Consider the following 17,006-nt stretch of genomic DNA (forward strand, 5'->3'; position numbering starts at 1 on the left):
GTTCATGCAAATCCTGGTTTTTCTGAAATCATCCTGCTTGCCATTTCTTATAGCCTCATTGTACTCCATGACAATCACATGCCACAATTTGTTCAGGCACTCCCCAATTATTGGGCATGCCCTCGATTTCCAATTCTTTGTGATCCTCAAAAGAACACCTATAAATATTTTGTTATATTTTTCTTTCTTATTTAGATTTCTTTGGATTACAGATCGAATAGTGCTATTGCTGGGTCAAAGGGTATGCCCAGTTTGATAGCACTTTGGGTACAGTTTCAAACTGTTCTTCAGAATGGTTGAATCAGATCACAATTCACCAGCAGGGCATTAATGTCCCAGTTTTCCCACGTCCCCTCTGGCATTTCTCTTTTCCTTTTTTTCTATCATATTAGCCAATCTGATAAGTAAGAGTTGCTCGTATTTGTATTTTTCTAATCAGTAGTGATTTAGAGCCTTTTTTCAAGTGACTAGAGATAGCTCTGATTTCTTTATCTGAAAACTGCCTGTTCATGTCCTTTGACTATTTTATCCATTGGGGAATGACTTGTATTCTTACTAAATTGGACTCGGCTATCTATATATTCAAGAAATGAGGACTTTATCAGAGCAACTTGCTTTACTTTTATTTGTCACAGCTAGCATCGCTACCAGTCCATTAGTATCATTCTTGCACCACTTACCTTCTGCATAATAGCTCTGGCCTTTTCTTTGGGGGTCAGTTCCCCGGAGATTTTGCACATCACATATTCTGTGTAGATGCCCTGGCACTTTTTCCTTGAGAACTGTCGTTCAGGACACCATTCTCAAGGGCCCTTGGCCTTTTCACATGCACAGAAGGAAAGGCGATCTCAGCAGTGGACCAGCTATTTGCCCCAAAGTCCTTGACTCCTCCGTGTGTACCCCCAATGTGTGTTACACATTGTTTTTGTCTTCCCCGAGTAACATAGTGATCTCTGGGTGTTCCTTCCTGCTCATTTCTGCCCTATTTTCTTATGTTTGCTGACGTTCAAGTGATATATAGTGCAATGGAAGTAAGTGCTCAACCTAGTTTCAAACCTTGGGCCAACTTGGGGATCCGTGGGAGGATTATTTGCCTCATCATTGATTGTCATTGTCCCAGATCTCATCTGCAGTGTCCCTCCTCCCCAACTTCACCACCAGTCTCTTCAATGATTATGTATTTCTTAATCTTTTTATAAATACATTCAGCAGTATGGGTATTTGGTCTGGATTCAAATCTGAATTCTACTCCTTACTAGCTGTCTGGCTCTGGACCAGTCACTTCTGTCCTCTGGGCCTCAGTTTCCCCATTCATAAATCAGGAACTCAAGACTCAGCAAGACTGGTGGTTTTTATGACTCAGATATTGTTATCCTTTCTCTTTACAGTGCTCACACCATCAATAAGTCTTTTCTTGCAAATGATATGCAGGTTTCAATGGAACAGTTTCTTCTGTCTCATTAGCTCTAAAACAAATGAAAAAACCCTCTACAAGAGATAACCCTCACCCACTTTTTTCTGATCATCATTTTAAGAGGAAACTTAGTAGAACCCTCTAAAACGATGTTGTGGGGGTGGTTGGAGAGATGGAAGGGCAAAATTCTGCATCCTGGACTAATGATTGTACTCTGCTGAGCTCTTTACTGCGCGAGTACGTGGGTCAGGGGTGTCTGGGTTGGTTTGGTTGGTTTTTGAGCCACGGCGTGCCTGAATCTGGGCCACAGTTTGAATAAGCAAAGGGTTTAATGGAATGTTTCACTAAAACATGGCCTTCATCTTGGATGAGTGTTGGGAAGAGAAGACACTCATATCCAACATGGGCAACAGTGTGCCGGGGAGGAAGGGGTTCAATGTAACTCATGAAGACCGGGGGGGGCTCCAAGACAAGGGTGACCACAGCGAAACGTCCACTAATGAAGTGGGAATGAAGGTGGGTGTGCCAGACAGGTCAGTTTGGGTAGGGTAAAGAAGAGAGAAGAAGACAATCCAAGGTAGCCAGAGCGACGTCTGAGAGGGAGACATAGCAAGCTGGGGAAGGTGGGGCTGGGGCAGCCTAGTGGGGGTAGACTTAGATTGCTGTGAAAAGCTGTGAAGGCTAAGATCTGCGCCTTGGCCTGGGTGCTACAGGCTTAGGAGGCCACGGCAGGCTGCGGAGGTGGAGAACGACATTGCAGCTTAACTCTGAAATCGTTCCTGGGTTCTTCCTGTTTGTAAGCTCAGAGTACGAAGCGCTGAAGACAGTCAGAAAGGAAGAATCGGCTTCCATTCTAGCGATGGAACAAAAGACAGTGGGGGATGAATGCGTGTCGGGGAGAGGGCTGGTTCTGGTTCATCGTAAGCTTGTGGCTTGAAGTCCCAGCATAGGAAGTAGGGAAAGAAAGACTGGTGCCAGAAGACTAGTTAGAGATGAATCCAATACACTGGGGAAAAGATGAAGAATCGCTGCGCTGGGTAATAGCAATGGGGATGGGGAGGCACAACGTCCCTCCCTCCACGGGCTACTTGATGCTTCAGTGGACCATCCTCTTGCGAATGGTTTTTCCTTTCAGTGAGCATCCATTGAGCACCTCCTAGGCACCGGATGGGTGTAGGACATACAAAGGCAGAGGGGGCTCAGTCCCCTTTCTCAAGGGAAGGGCTTGCATCCTTTATTCTTCCACTGTTTTCACAACATTGAACAAGTGACATAAAGACAATGTTTCCCCTTGGATAAAGCCAGGTGGTGAACCCCCTGAAGCTCTGAAGTGGCTCAGAGGTTCCTCAATGAGAGGACCCTGGAGATCCAGGCCCCTTGATTGTCACCCATCTCCCTCCTCACCCCATCAGCCTTTGCCAACCTCTGCTGACTACCCTTGGCCCAGCAGGGATGAAAAGACAATGGGATTGCCATGTAGACTTGGGGCACTCATGGGGGTCACTTCTCCTTGACTACAAAAACCATACTTGGGGGATTTCTAGCTCTCTCCCAAACCTTTTCTGTTTCAGGAAGCCAAAGACTTCAGGACTTTTATTTTAAAGATGGAGGTGATCGGAGGCGCTTGAAACATAACTTTCCAAACAAAGCGCACTCCCCTCCACTACCTGACTCATTTTTCAAGCCTGGTTTTCTCCAGGAACAAGTTTGAAGTAAGTTTTGGTTTCCAGGAAATAGCAGTGTCCCTCGGCTCCTAAGGCTTCTCGCAGCATCATGGTGAGTCCACGTGGTATGGTGTAGACCCTCTGGTCTGGATGTCAGAAGACCCAACGCCTACGACAGACTGCTGTGTGAATCTGAGCCAGTCTCTCCACCTCTCTGGGCCTCATGCTTGAAAGGGAGAGGATTCAAGGCACTTTGTCTACCATCTGAGGGTGCTCTGAAGAGAAGGCTTTGCTATTGTATTGGTTACTCTAATTGGAGGTTTTCATCGAGGCAGGGAGGCAGGGACTGGGGAGATGAAGGACAGGTGGGGCGAGAGTGGCAGTTGTCCTTGGATTCAGACATTTGGATCCATGGAGGGGTGGCTGGACTCACTCTGGGGGGGGGGGAAGGGCCCCAAGGAGGAGGGGCATTCGTATAAGGGGACCTTGGAGGCTGGGGGATAGCTGGGACCATTGAACAATGCAGTCATATGGGCTTAGAGAGCCATAGTTATGCACGGGGATGAAAGTCGTCTTGCAAAGGAAGGATTCCCCCTTCCTCCCCCAGTGGTGGTGGGTCTGGGGGACGGAGCCTCATTGGCCTCCTGCTAGTTACAGCTCTGGGTTGAAACTCTCCCAACAGGAATGGGACCCAACAACTCAGTAACACTGAGCCCTGCTACCCTTTGTAACAGTTCATCCCAACAGTCCTGTCATGCAGGATTTCAGCTCTGGTGGCATATTTTGTGGAGGTGAGCCGAGATCCTGGGGGAAAGAAAAGCAGATGTGTGTGTGTGGGGGGGGGGAGGGATAAGATCTTCTCAGCGGACCCTTTCACCTCAGCAAGGCATTCAAAAATGGATCGTGTTCTAGGGAACAAATTTCCCCAAAGATCGCCACTTGTTCACTGACATTTCAGGGTTAGGGAACGGGGATGCTTCTCCTGAGAGTCTCCGAGAAACTTCAACTGGCTGAATCCATTTTTTATTAGGCTCCTACTGTGTGCCAGGCACGGGGAAGTGAAACAGCTCCTCTCCCCTCAAGGAGCCTTTGGAGAAGCAACGTGCACAGGGCAATGCATGGAACCATCTACAGGAAGTTAATGCAAAGTAATTTCAGGGGAGGCTGGGGCTGGGGGGAGAGAAGGGAAGGAAGCCTCGCCAACTAGAAGATTAGAAAAGGTCTTCATTATCTAGAAGAGAGGTGAAGGCCCGTCCAGAGCCCTGAGTGAAGCTAGGAACTCCGCCGAAGCGAGAAAAGCAGGACTATCCAAAGCAGTGGTGCTCCCACTGGAGGCCCATGCATTTAACTGGGAGATTGGATTGCCTTGGACATTTTAACCTAAAGGAACAGAAGCCAGAATTAGAGGGAAGACGGGCATGTCTTTTCGGAACCCCTCCTTCCTCCTCCACTAGAGGAGGTGGTGAGGGCCACGTCTCGGTCTGTCCCAGGTCTTTTCTCCTCCATTCACAGACAAACGTTCAGAGTCGGGAGATTCAAAGCTAGAAGGGAACTGGGAGGTCACCTCTCCAGCCCCAGCAGATAAGGGTCTCACAGGGAGTGCAGTGACATTGCCATTCCCAATGAGTCTTCTAAAGTCCAACTTGAGACTTTTACTTGTTCAAGGAAGGAGAAAGAGACCCGAGACTGAGACTGATCTCTGAGGAAGGGCTTAGCAAAGGAGGAATGAAGAAAGGCTTTATTGAGGCTCCTTATGTGCCCTCCACTAGGGGTCCCAATACAAGCGAGCTGGCTTCTGCCCTCAAGGAGCTTACATTCTAAGCGGGGAAGATGGCCCATCTGGAGACGTTAGAGTTGGAAGGGAAGGGGAGCACAGCAATGGCCAGAATGTGGCAGAGTGGCTGGCTCCGGGACTGGACACGGGAAAGCTCCCTGGTCAGTCTGGGTCCCAGGAGTGGGAGTTTATGTGCCTAGTGGGGGAGGAGAGAGCTGGAGCTAAGGCAGCACGACATAGATGTTACTAGAACGTGTCATGGGCTAGATAAGGTGAGAACCGGTCCAAGTTCCAGCTCATAGCCTTTTTCTAACAGGTGACAGGCATGTGTGTCGGGATGGATGAGGGAACGGACCACAGCCCTCTCTCTCATCCCCTATTTGAAGGAAGATTTTCCCATCCCAAACAAGATTGTTTCCAGTTTTTAGTCTGGGATGTGTTATGCTGGATGTGAAAAAGCAAGTTGTGTCCACACGAGGTTCCCTAACATCGTTAGAGCATCCCAAAAGCTAAACAAAGAGGGGCCGTGGGTCCCTGACAAATCAGGGGAGCAGAGGGACTGAGCTGTCTTCAAGGGCAGCGGGTTTCTCCTCACCAAGTCTCCAAATGCTGGTTGTGGAGGGATCCCGTTTGGACCAATGAGCTTATCTTCCAACTTGAGGTTCAGGGCTGCCTCAGCTGGGGGCAGGAAGGGGGAGCAGGGAGAGGGGTGGGCTGCTGGCTTGGGAGAGTCTTTCAAAGGAGCACTCCTTCCGCACTCCTGAGGAAAGGGGCTGCTGTTCATGGATGCTATCACCACGGGAGGTGGGGCTGAAGGACATTCTCAGCAGGGAGGGACAAAGGGGGTGGGTGATGGAAAGAAGAGTCTGTCTCCTTTGTCTAAGTCAGTAAAGGCCCTTGACTTGGCAGGATGCCATCCTTCAGAACCGAGAGCTCTGGCTTCTGATCAAGAAGAAATGGGGCGTGCGCTCGAAGAGTCAGTACAGGAAATGGCAGAGAAAGCTAGCCCAGGACCCCAGCTGGCCCCCCATGAATAGGACAGATTACTCAGAAGAAGGCAAAAACGGCTTCTATAGCAATCCTGCCCATGAAAACAGTGAGCCCACCCCCATTCAGAAGGCCACTGAAGTCATCGGGCACGTCACCGAGCAGCATTTCTGGACCCGACTTGGAAGCCAAAACTTGACGTGATTCAGGTCAGAGATTGGCAGACAATGGTGCTTGACCTGTGGAGGAGAAGCATCTGTCTTGATCACAAACAACCCGGAGGAGAAGGGATGAGACTGACCTGTTCTTGGGCTTTCCTCATCGGAGGCTCCGAAAGGACCTTCCCTGTCCCTTCAGCCTCTTCCAACAGAAGATGGGACAGACGCCACTTGTGACCGTCCTCTAGCACAGATAGCGAGTCTCTTGGAGAGTTCTTTTTTTACTTCTAATAAAGTTTATTCAGTGCTTGAATAACTACTACAGAATCATGTGGTTTGGGTGGCCAAACTATTCATTTATGAGCATTAGCCAAAACAGGACTGGGTTGTACTTGGTCACTGGACTAACAATTGTCAAGGAGTAATTTAAGGGTTGGTTCAAGCATCACAGGGTCTCAAAGATGCCGTTTCCCATGGAACTAGCCATGCAACTCTGGGCAGGTCACTTAACCTTTTTCCACACTTGTAGAATGGAGGTAGTAACGCCTCTCTCCCAGGGTCATTGTCAGCTCAAGTGGCATATGGAAAGGGCTTTGGAACCCTTAAAGAGGTATACATGTGAGCTACTATTATTGTCATCATTCGCTGTATTATTTGTGGGAACATGTGCTTTTTCAAATAAAAAGGGTCCTGCTTTCCTCCTTTTCTCATTTAAAGTCTGTCTAGAAGAACTCCCTTTGATAGTATTCAATGAAAAAGTTACTGACCTTTTTTTTAACATCATCTTCATTTCCAAGTAAATTCCTCTTAAACCTGAGCCTCAGAATGCCAGTCCTTGTAACAAAGAATTTTAAGAGAAGGAAAATTCGATCAGCTCCTGAAAACTAACCAATACCTTAGCTGAGTCTGACCATACATGTGGTGATCCACACCCAGAGGCCCTCATCTCTGCAGAGAAGGAAGATGTCCTTCTCTCTCTCTCTCTCTCTCTCTCTCTCTCTCTCTCTCTCTCTCTCTCTCTCTCTCTCTCTCTCTCTCTCTCTCTCTGTCGCTCTCTCTCTCCCTCCCTCTCTGTCTCTCTCCCTCTCTCTCTGAGGCAGGCTCAGTCATTATAAGGACTGCATTTGTTTCATTTTATGGGGATGTTCTTTCCATTTACATTGTGGCAGTCACTAGGTCTAGTACTCTCCTGGCCCTTCTTACTTCACTGGACATTAGTTCATCTAAGACATCCCCCCATGTTACTCATTATATTTGCTGTTTCTTGTGGACCAATAATAGTCCATCATACACAGGCACCACAATTTGCTTATCCCATTCCTTGCTCAATGGGTATCTACTATACTTCTAGTTCTTTGTTACCCCCCAAGAGGATTGGAATAAGTATTGAGGCATACTAGAGGCTAATTGATTTGACCTCACTGGGGTCTTGCCAAGTAGGGGGCTCTCTGAGTCAAAGGGTAGGGAGGTGTTGGGTACTTTCTTAATGGAATTCCAAGGGTGTTATAGATCCTCCCTTCTGTCCAGTCTCAATTGTAATAGAATGTATTAAAAAGTCAAGGAAACTGTCAGGCTTCATGTGGTAGCCCATAACAGCATGCAGCCCTAACCTGGGCAGAATCACTTAAGCACCCCACAAAAGGAGAGCACCTCTCAAGGCTTCCCTGGGGAGAGCAGGACAGAGAGAGGGCACTTTGCCAAGTTTGGCATTGTTGGCCTGGCTTGATGCTTATCCTTCTGAAATCTAGTGTATAGGGCAGTGATGGAATATAATAGAAGTTTAAAAAATAGTTCTGCCATCAGTGGGTAGATCTGTGACCTCCTCAATGCTGGTACTCCCTCCAAAGATACAGATTGCAACCCTCTTGTGTGTCTGACCATCTTGGGTGACTTTTGCACATGTCCTCCAATAAATTTGTCTTGAAGAGTCTATTTATCTACTGTATCATCCTAAAGGAACAAGATGTCTATGTATGCTTAAATTGGGATGAATGAGACCATTTACCTAGGAGAAAGCTGCCTTTCATGCTTTTTCCCTTTTTTTTCAGTTTGTTCTCTCTATCTTACCTTGGCTAGAAGGATAGCAGCCACGAGTGGACCTGATTGACAGGAGAGCTTTAATGTGCTGGTCTACTCCTCTTTAGGCAGCAAGGCAGCCTGATACATCCCCAACCGTCTTCCCTATTCCAGGAATATCCCTGTAGTACAGACACCTAATTGGCTTTAGCCCAATCGCACCTCAGAAGTCCTGGGCTCAAATCATCCACCAGTCTCAAGCTCCCTGGCAGCAGGGATCACAGCTGTGTATCTCCACACCTGGCTAATATTCCTCTTTTTACAACATCTCTAGAGGCGTTTCCAATGATCCATGTCCAAATCCAGTCAATTCATCAGATACTAAATGATTTGATGTTCTACTAAATTATAGGCTCCTCTCGTGGCCTTGGAGTCTGTCCCCTAGGGTTCCCCCATCCCTGGGTCGCCCCCCGTCTTCACTAGCAGGCCAAGGTGGCCAGTCTCTCCCTCCGAATCACAGAACTAGAAGGGGCCTTGGAAGCATCCAGGCTAAGCCCTGCCCGACCAGAGCAGGAAGCCTCTTGGCACTATAGCTCTGGATCTTCACCAGTGGAAGAACAGAATCGACGTCTCCCTCTGGTACATCTGACACAAGCTCATAGCGCACAGACACCAACGGCCATAAAGACAAGACAAAGACCTAAGCATTCAGCAGACTCCCCGATGCGGGAATTCTCTCCAGTGATGAAGGCTGCAGCTCATCCGTGATTCCCTCTTATCCTGGGCAACTCCTGTCCATGCCATCCCTCAGCACCATCCACAGGGGCTCTGTGCAACGTGCCAGGAGCCTTCCTCCGGCTCCTGTTGTCTCATCATCCCAGCTCTCTGTCCTCTATCTCGCTGATGACATCATTCATGTGGCTTTTACTGTGTGTCTTGATGGGTAACGTGGTCCAGCCTGATCAGACCCACCATCCTTGTGGGGGTGCCCCCAGCTTAAGTTTTTCATCGACTGGCATTCTATGACTCAGAGTCATGCAGCAGCACCCAGAGATAAATATTCACGTTCAAGGGACAGACCCTTCATTCAGGGTGATGCTCTGTATTCCGAAGAGGACAAAGGGACATCTTCTAGGAGTCCTGGCACTCCTGGGCATGAGCTCATAGCTGGTCCTCATCGCTGGTCCCATCTGCCTAACTCAATCCCAGCATCGATGAGAATTCCTCTATTGAAGAGAAATATTCTCTTTTGTCACACTATGAGAGGTGGGGCAGAAGAGCAAAAGGTTGAGCTTGGAAGCAAGAAGATCGATGCTTAATCCTGTATCAGACCCTTAAGATTGTGTGACCTTGGACAGGTCACTCTGGGCCTCAGGGAAGTTGGCTTCAATAGCCTCTGAAGTCCCTTCCAGACATAAATCTATGATCCTTTAATCAATGGTGGCTTAGTTTCCCAAGGCTGAATTATACCTGTAGGAACCCAACCCTCTCTTGGTGCCCCCCCCACCCGCCTCCACCCAGTGTGCCCATACTTTAGAAGAGTAGCAGTGCTCAAAGCCAAGATCAAGAACTTGGGCCCCTTGTTCCTAATCTGGGGAAATAATGCCTCCAGGAAAGGGAGGGCTTGAGGTTACCTGTGAACCCCCATTATTGGAAAGTTGGGGGGTTGCAAAATGTTTTCCATATGATAACCCATTTTGACAATGTGGAAAATGAGGCTCACAGAGGGAGATTTGCTGAGAAAGCAAAGCTGCAACTCATGCCCATGTCCATTGGTTCTTTCCATTATCCCATACCACCTCGCTTCATATCAAAGGATTCCATCGATTTTAAAGCTGGAAGAGATCATTTAGAAGGAATCATCATTCCACTGAGGCCCAGAGGGGTGAAGGGAATTCCTCAGGGTCCCCCAAGTGGTCAGTATAAGTCTGAAAATGGGCAGGGAAGAGTTAATCCCATCTTCACAGATGCCAAGGCCAGAGTTCTTTGCATTGAAGGGGGAACGTTGAGCACCCGGGGGACATCTGTAAAGTGAGGGGGCTGGACTGTATGACTAGTGAGATCCCCTTGGGATGCTCTATTGGCAAGAGTAGCAGTGGGGAGCCCAGAGGCCCCGATTCTCTGTATACACATGGCTCTCGGGTCTTGCCTTTTGACTTGAATAAAAACAACTCACCTTGTGATGCTCTGAAGGAGGACATTGTTTCTCAGATCTCACAATGAAACACGGTCTGCTCATATGCCCTATTTACCCTGCGGACTTAGAGGGGTGCCTGGGGCTCACAGGGGCTACGGACATGCTCGGGACATGTAACTAGGGAGAATCCAAAGCAGAATTAGAACAAGGCCACTGTGACCCAGACCAGCGCTCTCTCAACTCAACCAAGGGACCTGTCATGAAATGAATCCAAAGGAAGGAACCCATCAACACCTCGAATTCATCAGTCACCTAGATCGCTATCAGAAAGGGTAACCTGTAGCACCAAGCCATAACACATGTCATGCACATACCTGGAACATGAGAAAAGCCAGACAAAGTAGCTGCCTCAAAACTGGGACCGATTTAGCAAGCTAGTTGCTTGGGAAGGAAGCTGAAACCCCAGAAGCCTTGCTCAAGGGCCCTGAAAACCAAGCCTGGGCTATAATTAGGCGAGTTTGCAAAACACGCCAGCTGAGCCAGGAGCCGGCTTATTTGGAGATGCAGGAAGAGGGACCCTCCCAGAAGGGGGATCTTTGACAGGTGCCCGGAAGATTTCCTGGCCACAACCCTCTCCATATTTCCCTGACTCTCCCCAAAATAGATCGGCACCAAATCCATCTTTAGAATCTCACTTCTTTGACTGAGCACAGCATAGAAGAGAGAGCTGAGATTGTAACTTCACTGTCAGTTGGGTGGACACAGACAAATCTGAGGCTCTTCACCTATAAGTGTGTGTGTGTGTGGGGGGCTGTGTGATCATCTCTGCAGCTTCCCTGAAGGTCAAATGAACTGATGAATGTGAAGTGCTTTGCCATAAAACCGTCAGTTTATTATTATCGTACTCGTTGCCAATTTTATGCTCTCCAGTCTAGAATGGCCACAAGCTGTGGCAGGGCTAATCTGTCAGCTAACATGACGTCCTCAGTCCTTGCTCGCCTCCCTGGCAGGTGTCTTAGGATCAGGGTCCAAAGGGTGTGGGGTTTGGATTGGGGTGGAGGAGAGAGGTGACATTTTGAAGCATGGACCAATGCCCCTGGAAGGTAGGCTCTGACGCTGAGGCCAAAGGGGTGGGGAATGGCTCCATGGTGGCTGGGAGAGCTGAAAAAGCATAGAAGGGGCACATGGAAAGGCACTGAGGACAAGTTTTTACACTGTCCTGTTCTGGCCTCCCTTTGGTGCTTAGAGGATGGAGTCAGGGAGATGTGGTTGGAGACCGTGGTCTCGGATATATCCTGGCTGTGGGATCCGATGCTCCAGTCCAGAGATGTCAAACACTGCTGTCCTACACTGGGTTAATGTGAAATTGGGAAACTAACAAAATAAATCCAAATCTGATAGAGCCTAGCAAATGTTAGAGGTGGCTTTCTAAGGCAATGTGTGGCCTCAGGGGTCCTTGCTCTGCTTCTCTTGGGGTATTCACACCCCAGTTCCAGATACCTCATTAGGATGATGAGTTGGTTAGATGGCAGCAACCTGCCTGAGTGGAGAAAATTTCCTCTGCTAGGAAGTTCTTTACACTGAAGAAATCAGGTTGTCTAGTGGGTTATTTTGAAAGAGAGTGTCATTATTCACAGTTGACATTTCTTTAGACCTTTGAGGCATATGAAAAAATTAGGGGCATAAAGTCTGGAGAAGACAAAACTTAAGGGGATGGTGATGGTCTGAGGATGGGGATTCAGGCCAGTTTTGCTTATCTCCAAAGGTCAGAACTAGAAGCAAAGGATGGAAGAACAAGCCAGCGCACATGAAGTCACAGGCCTGTATACAAATCCTTCTCCTGGCACTTAATGTCTGGGGCATGTTGGACAAGTCATCTAACCTCCCCAGGCTCCTCATCTGAAGAAAGCAGGAGTTGGATTCAAGGACTGCCTAGGTCTCTCCCAGCTGGGATTGACAGGCCTATAAGGAGGCCCATTGAAGGTTGAAATGGAAAGGAGTGCCTGTGGAGGAGGGATTCATTTCCCTTCCCTTAAGATCTCCAAGCTAAGTCTGGATGGTCCACTGGCGATTGTGTCAGAGGTGGGGCTTGAACCCAGCTATCTCCTGATCCCCAGGTTATCACATCTCCTTCACCAGATCAAGAAGTTTGGCTTTGAAGAAACCTCTGAGTTGGCCAGCAAGAGGGAAGGCACTTTGGGCTTGGGGGTGGGCCCCTCCCACCACAGGGACAGAGAAAGCTCCTGGAACTAGCTTCACAATGGGAAGGGGAAGATGGCTCAAAATGGCGGACCTCCCTCCCAAACTGTGCTTTGGTCTTCTAGACTTAAGAGTTTGGAGTCCAAAGGGACCCAAGGGGTAGAGAGCTCAGCCGAAAGTTGAGTGATTTCTGGAGAGCCAGGCCATCTTTCACTACCAACTATCTACTGCCCTCCTTTCTAAGAGTCACCACTTGAAGGGCTGGCTTCCTCTCAGACCATAGCAGGTCCAGATGTAATAAATACAAAGAAACCACCTTTGGGAAACGAAAATAGTCTCTTATGATTAAACCTCCAGTGTTGCCCTGGTTGAGGAGCCCCATCCCCCACCCCTGAAGACCCACAGCCCTTCAGCACAGGGTGACAGCAGCATTCCGCAACATGGAAACTGGGCAAGGGAGACGGCACAGCCAGGGTGTCACTGAGACCCTGGGTTTGGGGGCATCAATGACTTAGTGAAAATGAGGTTTAATTCATCCCTGGCTGGCTATTTTCTCACAATTGCATCAGTTTTAAGATTTCTCCAATAAATTGTTAATAGTGTTTTTGCCTTTGTTTGCTCGGAAACAAGCCAAGGAGTGAGAAGGCGTTGGCAGCAGCTGTTACAATCCCAATGGCACCAATCGCTCGGTTGGCCTGTAAGGAAAGAAAGTGAAAGGATATGGTGGTTTTGGAAGAGGAGACCAGCGGTCCTCCCAGTGGCCACCTGATCCTCCCCATCCCCCCCCCCCCACCTTCTTGCTCCTCCAGCCCTGCTCAAGACAGTTTTCTCTACTATGGGCTTCCTGCCTCTGTGAAGACCATGGAATTGTTCTGAGTTCCCCGAGGGAGAGCTTGGAGGTCAGTGCATTCCCAGTGAGTAGCTCACACTAACAAAGTGGTGTGGTGGGCTAGCTCTTAAGGCTGGGTCAACCTAGAGGAACATATCTTGGCATGTTCCATTGACTATGAGGAACCTTGGAGAGGGGGAGAGGGAGTGTCTTAGAATAAAGGAAATCAGACGCAAGACTGGGTGGATTCCCTCTTGAGGCCATGTCTGGTAGGACCAATTTCCTTTGTAATTTCCTAAAAAGTCAACATTGGGGTCAGCTAGGCAACAGAGTGGAGAGAGTGCTGGACCTGAAGTCCAGAGGGCGCCTCAGATACTTCCTGGGTGTGTGACCCTGGGCAAGTCACTTAACCCTAGCCCTTGCTGGTCTGCTCTCTTAAGAACTGATTCTAAGACAGAATAAAAGAGTTTTATAGGAATTTTAAGTCCCAGTATTGGTGCTCGCTATCCTGTCAAGTTAACTTCTCACTTGGAGAACTAAAATTGACCCCTCTGGAAGAACTGTGGGAATAGAAACACAGAAGAAAAACAAGTGCTCCATCGAGTGGTTTGATGGGGGTATGATTGAGGATGTAGACTCTAAGCAATCCCCCTAATGCAAATATCAATAATATGGAAATAAGTCTTGATCAGTGACACATGTAAAACCCAGTGGAATTGCTCCTTGGCTATGGGAGGGGGTGGGAAGAGGGGAGGGAAAGAACATGACTCTTGTAAACATGGGAAAATAATCTAAATTAATTAATCAAATAAAAATTTCCAAAAAAAAAATTAAATTAGCCACTCTGGGTTACTCCCTCTCTCTGCCCAAAGAAGTTCAGCCATCTCTATCCTTAAGGGCAATCTCCATCGATCTCATCGCCATATGGATAACTAAATGTAACAGTGGTAAGAGGTCTGGAAGACCTGAGATCAAATCCTGTCTCAGACCCTTATTTAGTTGTGAGACTACATGAGTCATTTATTTTCTCTCTTAAGAAGTGCACTTTCTCCTGCTCCCCTCTTGGGTTTTCCCCAGGGCCTTTGGAGCTTCCCCATCTCCAGTAAAGGTATCCATCCTTTGAAGCACACAAGCAAGAGTGGTGATGAGCCGAGAGAGTTACCTGCTCCGAAATTCCTTCTCCATATCGGAGCAAAGTTACAAAGTGTTCGCAGTTGTTGACCAACAGGTCATAGGACACCTCCTGGCCAATGAGGAATTCCGACAGGCGGATGATCTCATCCAGCGGCAGAGGAGGGTACACATCGTCATATTTGTTATTGATCCGGTAAGTGTCGTTGCCCACGACTTCCTTCAAGAGCTGCATCCTCACCAAGGCCTTTTTGCTGAATACAGACTTGGCGCTTGTAAAGGGAACCGGTGAGCTGTCGTCTGAAGGGAGGTTTCACAAAGGAAGAGGTCAGTCACTTCTGAGGGGCAGCGACTCCACACCCAGCCTGGCCTCCAATCTACCCTGGATCTTGCCACCTCCCTCCGGTTTGAACTGTCATTTGGAGAGTTAAAAAGGCCCCTGCTTACACTTCTTACTCTTCCACCACTGCAGAGCTAAGGAAATTCTCTCTCTCTCTCTCTCTCTCTCTCTCTCTCTCTCTCTCTCTCTCTCTCTCTCTCTCTCTTTCTGTCCTTCTGTATCTATCTGTTTTGTCTGTCTGTCTCTCACACACACACTCACTCCTTTCAGGGTAGTAATAAAATGCCTTGCATCTAGTAGGCACTTTATAAATATCCTTGGGATCTCATTTATGTCCTTGGCGCTCAGAATGTAGGTCCTAGTGATCCTGATCCAGGAGAGCCTGGTCCTTATGTAAGGCACTCAGGATCATTGGCAGGAAAAACAAGCCAAAACAAACAACAGATCCAATTCATAGCAGACTTATTTGTAAAGAACATGCTTAACTAAGTCATAGCATGGGAGCATCACCATGTGATGCAACCCTCTGATGCAGCACAGAAGGACATCTGTGAAAGAAAACTGGGAGAAAAACCAAACCAGAAGAGCTGAGCACCCACACACCAATGTGAGGGACAGGAGAGGGGAGTGAATGGATGCTCCAGGTTGGAGAAAAGCCCTGACAAATTGCTGGGCCATTTGAGATGCTTCTTAGGAAGTTAAGTCTAAGTAGTTGCAAAGTAAGCTTGAGTAGGCAAGTGACATTCAATATTAAGTTAATAATAAAGTCCTAACAACATAATAATGAGGTTGATAAATAAGTAATTTTAAAAAGGAAGTGAATGCTTAGTACCCCTATTCATTGTTTTTCCTTTTTCAATGCTGCTTCAATTCTGATTATTTCAAGGAGAAACTTCAGGTGGAAGGTAATGAGATTACTCTTCCCATTATGCTAGGAAAAGGTATGTGATGTGTGGAGGTACATGGAAAGAATGCTGGATCTGGGTAAAGTCAAAGGACTTAAGACCCAATCATGATTTTTGCTATTTACTCCTTATGGAACCTGAGGAAAGTCATGTGACTTTTCTGGGCCTCAGTTTCTTCATCTTTAAAATGAGAAGGTTGGTCTCATTGAAGTCTAAGATCTATTTTATCTCCAAAGTCCATAATCCCGTACTATGGGAAACTCAAGGGAAATAAATAATTAGTGAACTAAGTTGTGGTATGTGAATAGACTAGACTAATCCTGTCCTGTAAGAAACAACGAATACAGTGAGTGAATCATGGAAAGCCTTGTATGAACTGATGCTAAGTGAAGTAAGAAGAACCAGAAAACGCAACACACATAATGATGATGATATGAATGGAAAGAACCACGGCAATGGAATCCAAACAGAATGCTGTGAAATTATAACCAAGAAGTTGGACCCCCCAAAGCCTGAGCAGATGTCTTGCTCCTGCTTCTTTGCAGAGGCGGAGAGCCGTGGGGTTGGGATAATTCAAAGCACACGAGAGTTTTGGGTTTTGCCCTGTCGGTTCTTTTTGGTGGTCTTTTCCCCCCTTCTTATTCCAAGGCTGGTTCTCTGAGTCAAGGCAAGGGGGACAGCCACAGGGGAAATGGAGGTATCAGACAAACAATAGCTCTCAGTGACAACACTTTGTAAAAAGAAGGAACTGGGCTGAGCTCTCACCTGTTGGGGCCATGTTGATGACGTAGCCATCACCCAGATATAAAGTCCAGTGCTGGTAGCCCGGACGAAAGACTTCAATCAGGTCCCCGGGCTGAGGATTCCCAGGGTAATGTGTACCAAAGTCGTCATTTGATGCCATCTGTGAGGACAAATCGAGAGTTTAGCCTTGGAAATACCCTTCAAAGGAATTGATCCAAGGGCAAGGGCGGCAGTCAGCCTCTGAGGCCGTGCGCCCTGGCATTCCTCCTTCACAAGCCTCGCTCGGCTCCTTTCTCTAAGAAGGCATTTCGGGGGCAGAGTGCTCACTCGGCAAACAGATCAGTGTGGCTAAAATCTGGAATTCATTTCTTCCTTCCTAGGGATCCTCTCACTGTTCATCTCAAGCATGACAGAAAAGCAGGTATGTGCTGGCCTGGAGGACGTGCCGAACACCAAGGCTGGGTGAGCCCCCAGGAGAGGCCGAAATCCCACAGAGAGCATCCAGCGGGTTGTGGATAACATTGTGCTGGAGGCATCAAGCCTCAGAATGCTGAGGGACTCGAGCAATATCCAGGACCACTCAAGCGAGAATCCGTCTCCCCATCCCTGCAGGACAACCCCCAAATGAGGAATTCCTCATCAGCAGTCTGTGGCATGCAGTGCACTGGCTGCTAATCACACACCGGGGACAGCTCCTGAGATGGACAA

At 47.9% G+C, this 17,006-nt stretch overlaps 2 protein-coding genes across 6 annotated transcripts in view; one reads left to right on the plus strand and one right to left on the minus strand.

Moving 5' to 3' along the window:
• The window catches only part of LOC100014232 (probable cation-transporting ATPase 13A5), a 52,560-nt gene extending 42,559 nt beyond the window's left edge, over positions 1 to 10,001 (plus strand). The window contains 2 exon segments of the mRNA XM_056807750.1: positions 3,813 to 3,869; positions 5,762 to 10,001. Coding sequence (XP_056663728.1) covers positions 3,813 to 3,869; positions 5,762 to 6,043 — 339 coding nt within the window. The 3' untranslated portion in view covers positions 6,044 to 10,001.
• Positions 10,002 to 12,666: 2,665 nt separating this feature from the next.
• Positions 12,667 to 17,006, minus strand: part of PLAAT1 (phospholipase A and acyltransferase 1) — a 17,103-nt gene continuing 12,763 nt past the window's right edge. For all 5 annotated transcript variants that reach the window (XM_056807805.1, XM_056807807.1, XM_016424699.2 and 2 more), the window contains 3 exons: positions 16,320 to 16,458; positions 14,341 to 14,609; positions 12,667 to 13,044 (listed from right to left, as the gene is read on the minus strand). In XM_056807805.1, the coding sequence (XP_056663783.1) occupies positions 12,943 to 13,044; positions 14,341 to 14,609; positions 16,320 to 16,458 (510 nt within the window). In that variant the 3' untranslated portion in view covers positions 12,667 to 12,942. The remainder of the gene's footprint in view (positions 13,045 to 14,340; positions 14,610 to 16,319; positions 16,459 to 17,006) is intronic.

The sequence above is a fragment of the Monodelphis domestica genome, chromosome 8 (assembly GCF_027887165.1).
Source record: "Monodelphis domestica isolate mMonDom1 chromosome 8, mMonDom1.pri, whole genome shotgun sequence".
Lineage (NCBI taxonomy): Eukaryota > Metazoa > Chordata > Mammalia > Didelphimorphia > Didelphidae > Monodelphis > Monodelphis domestica.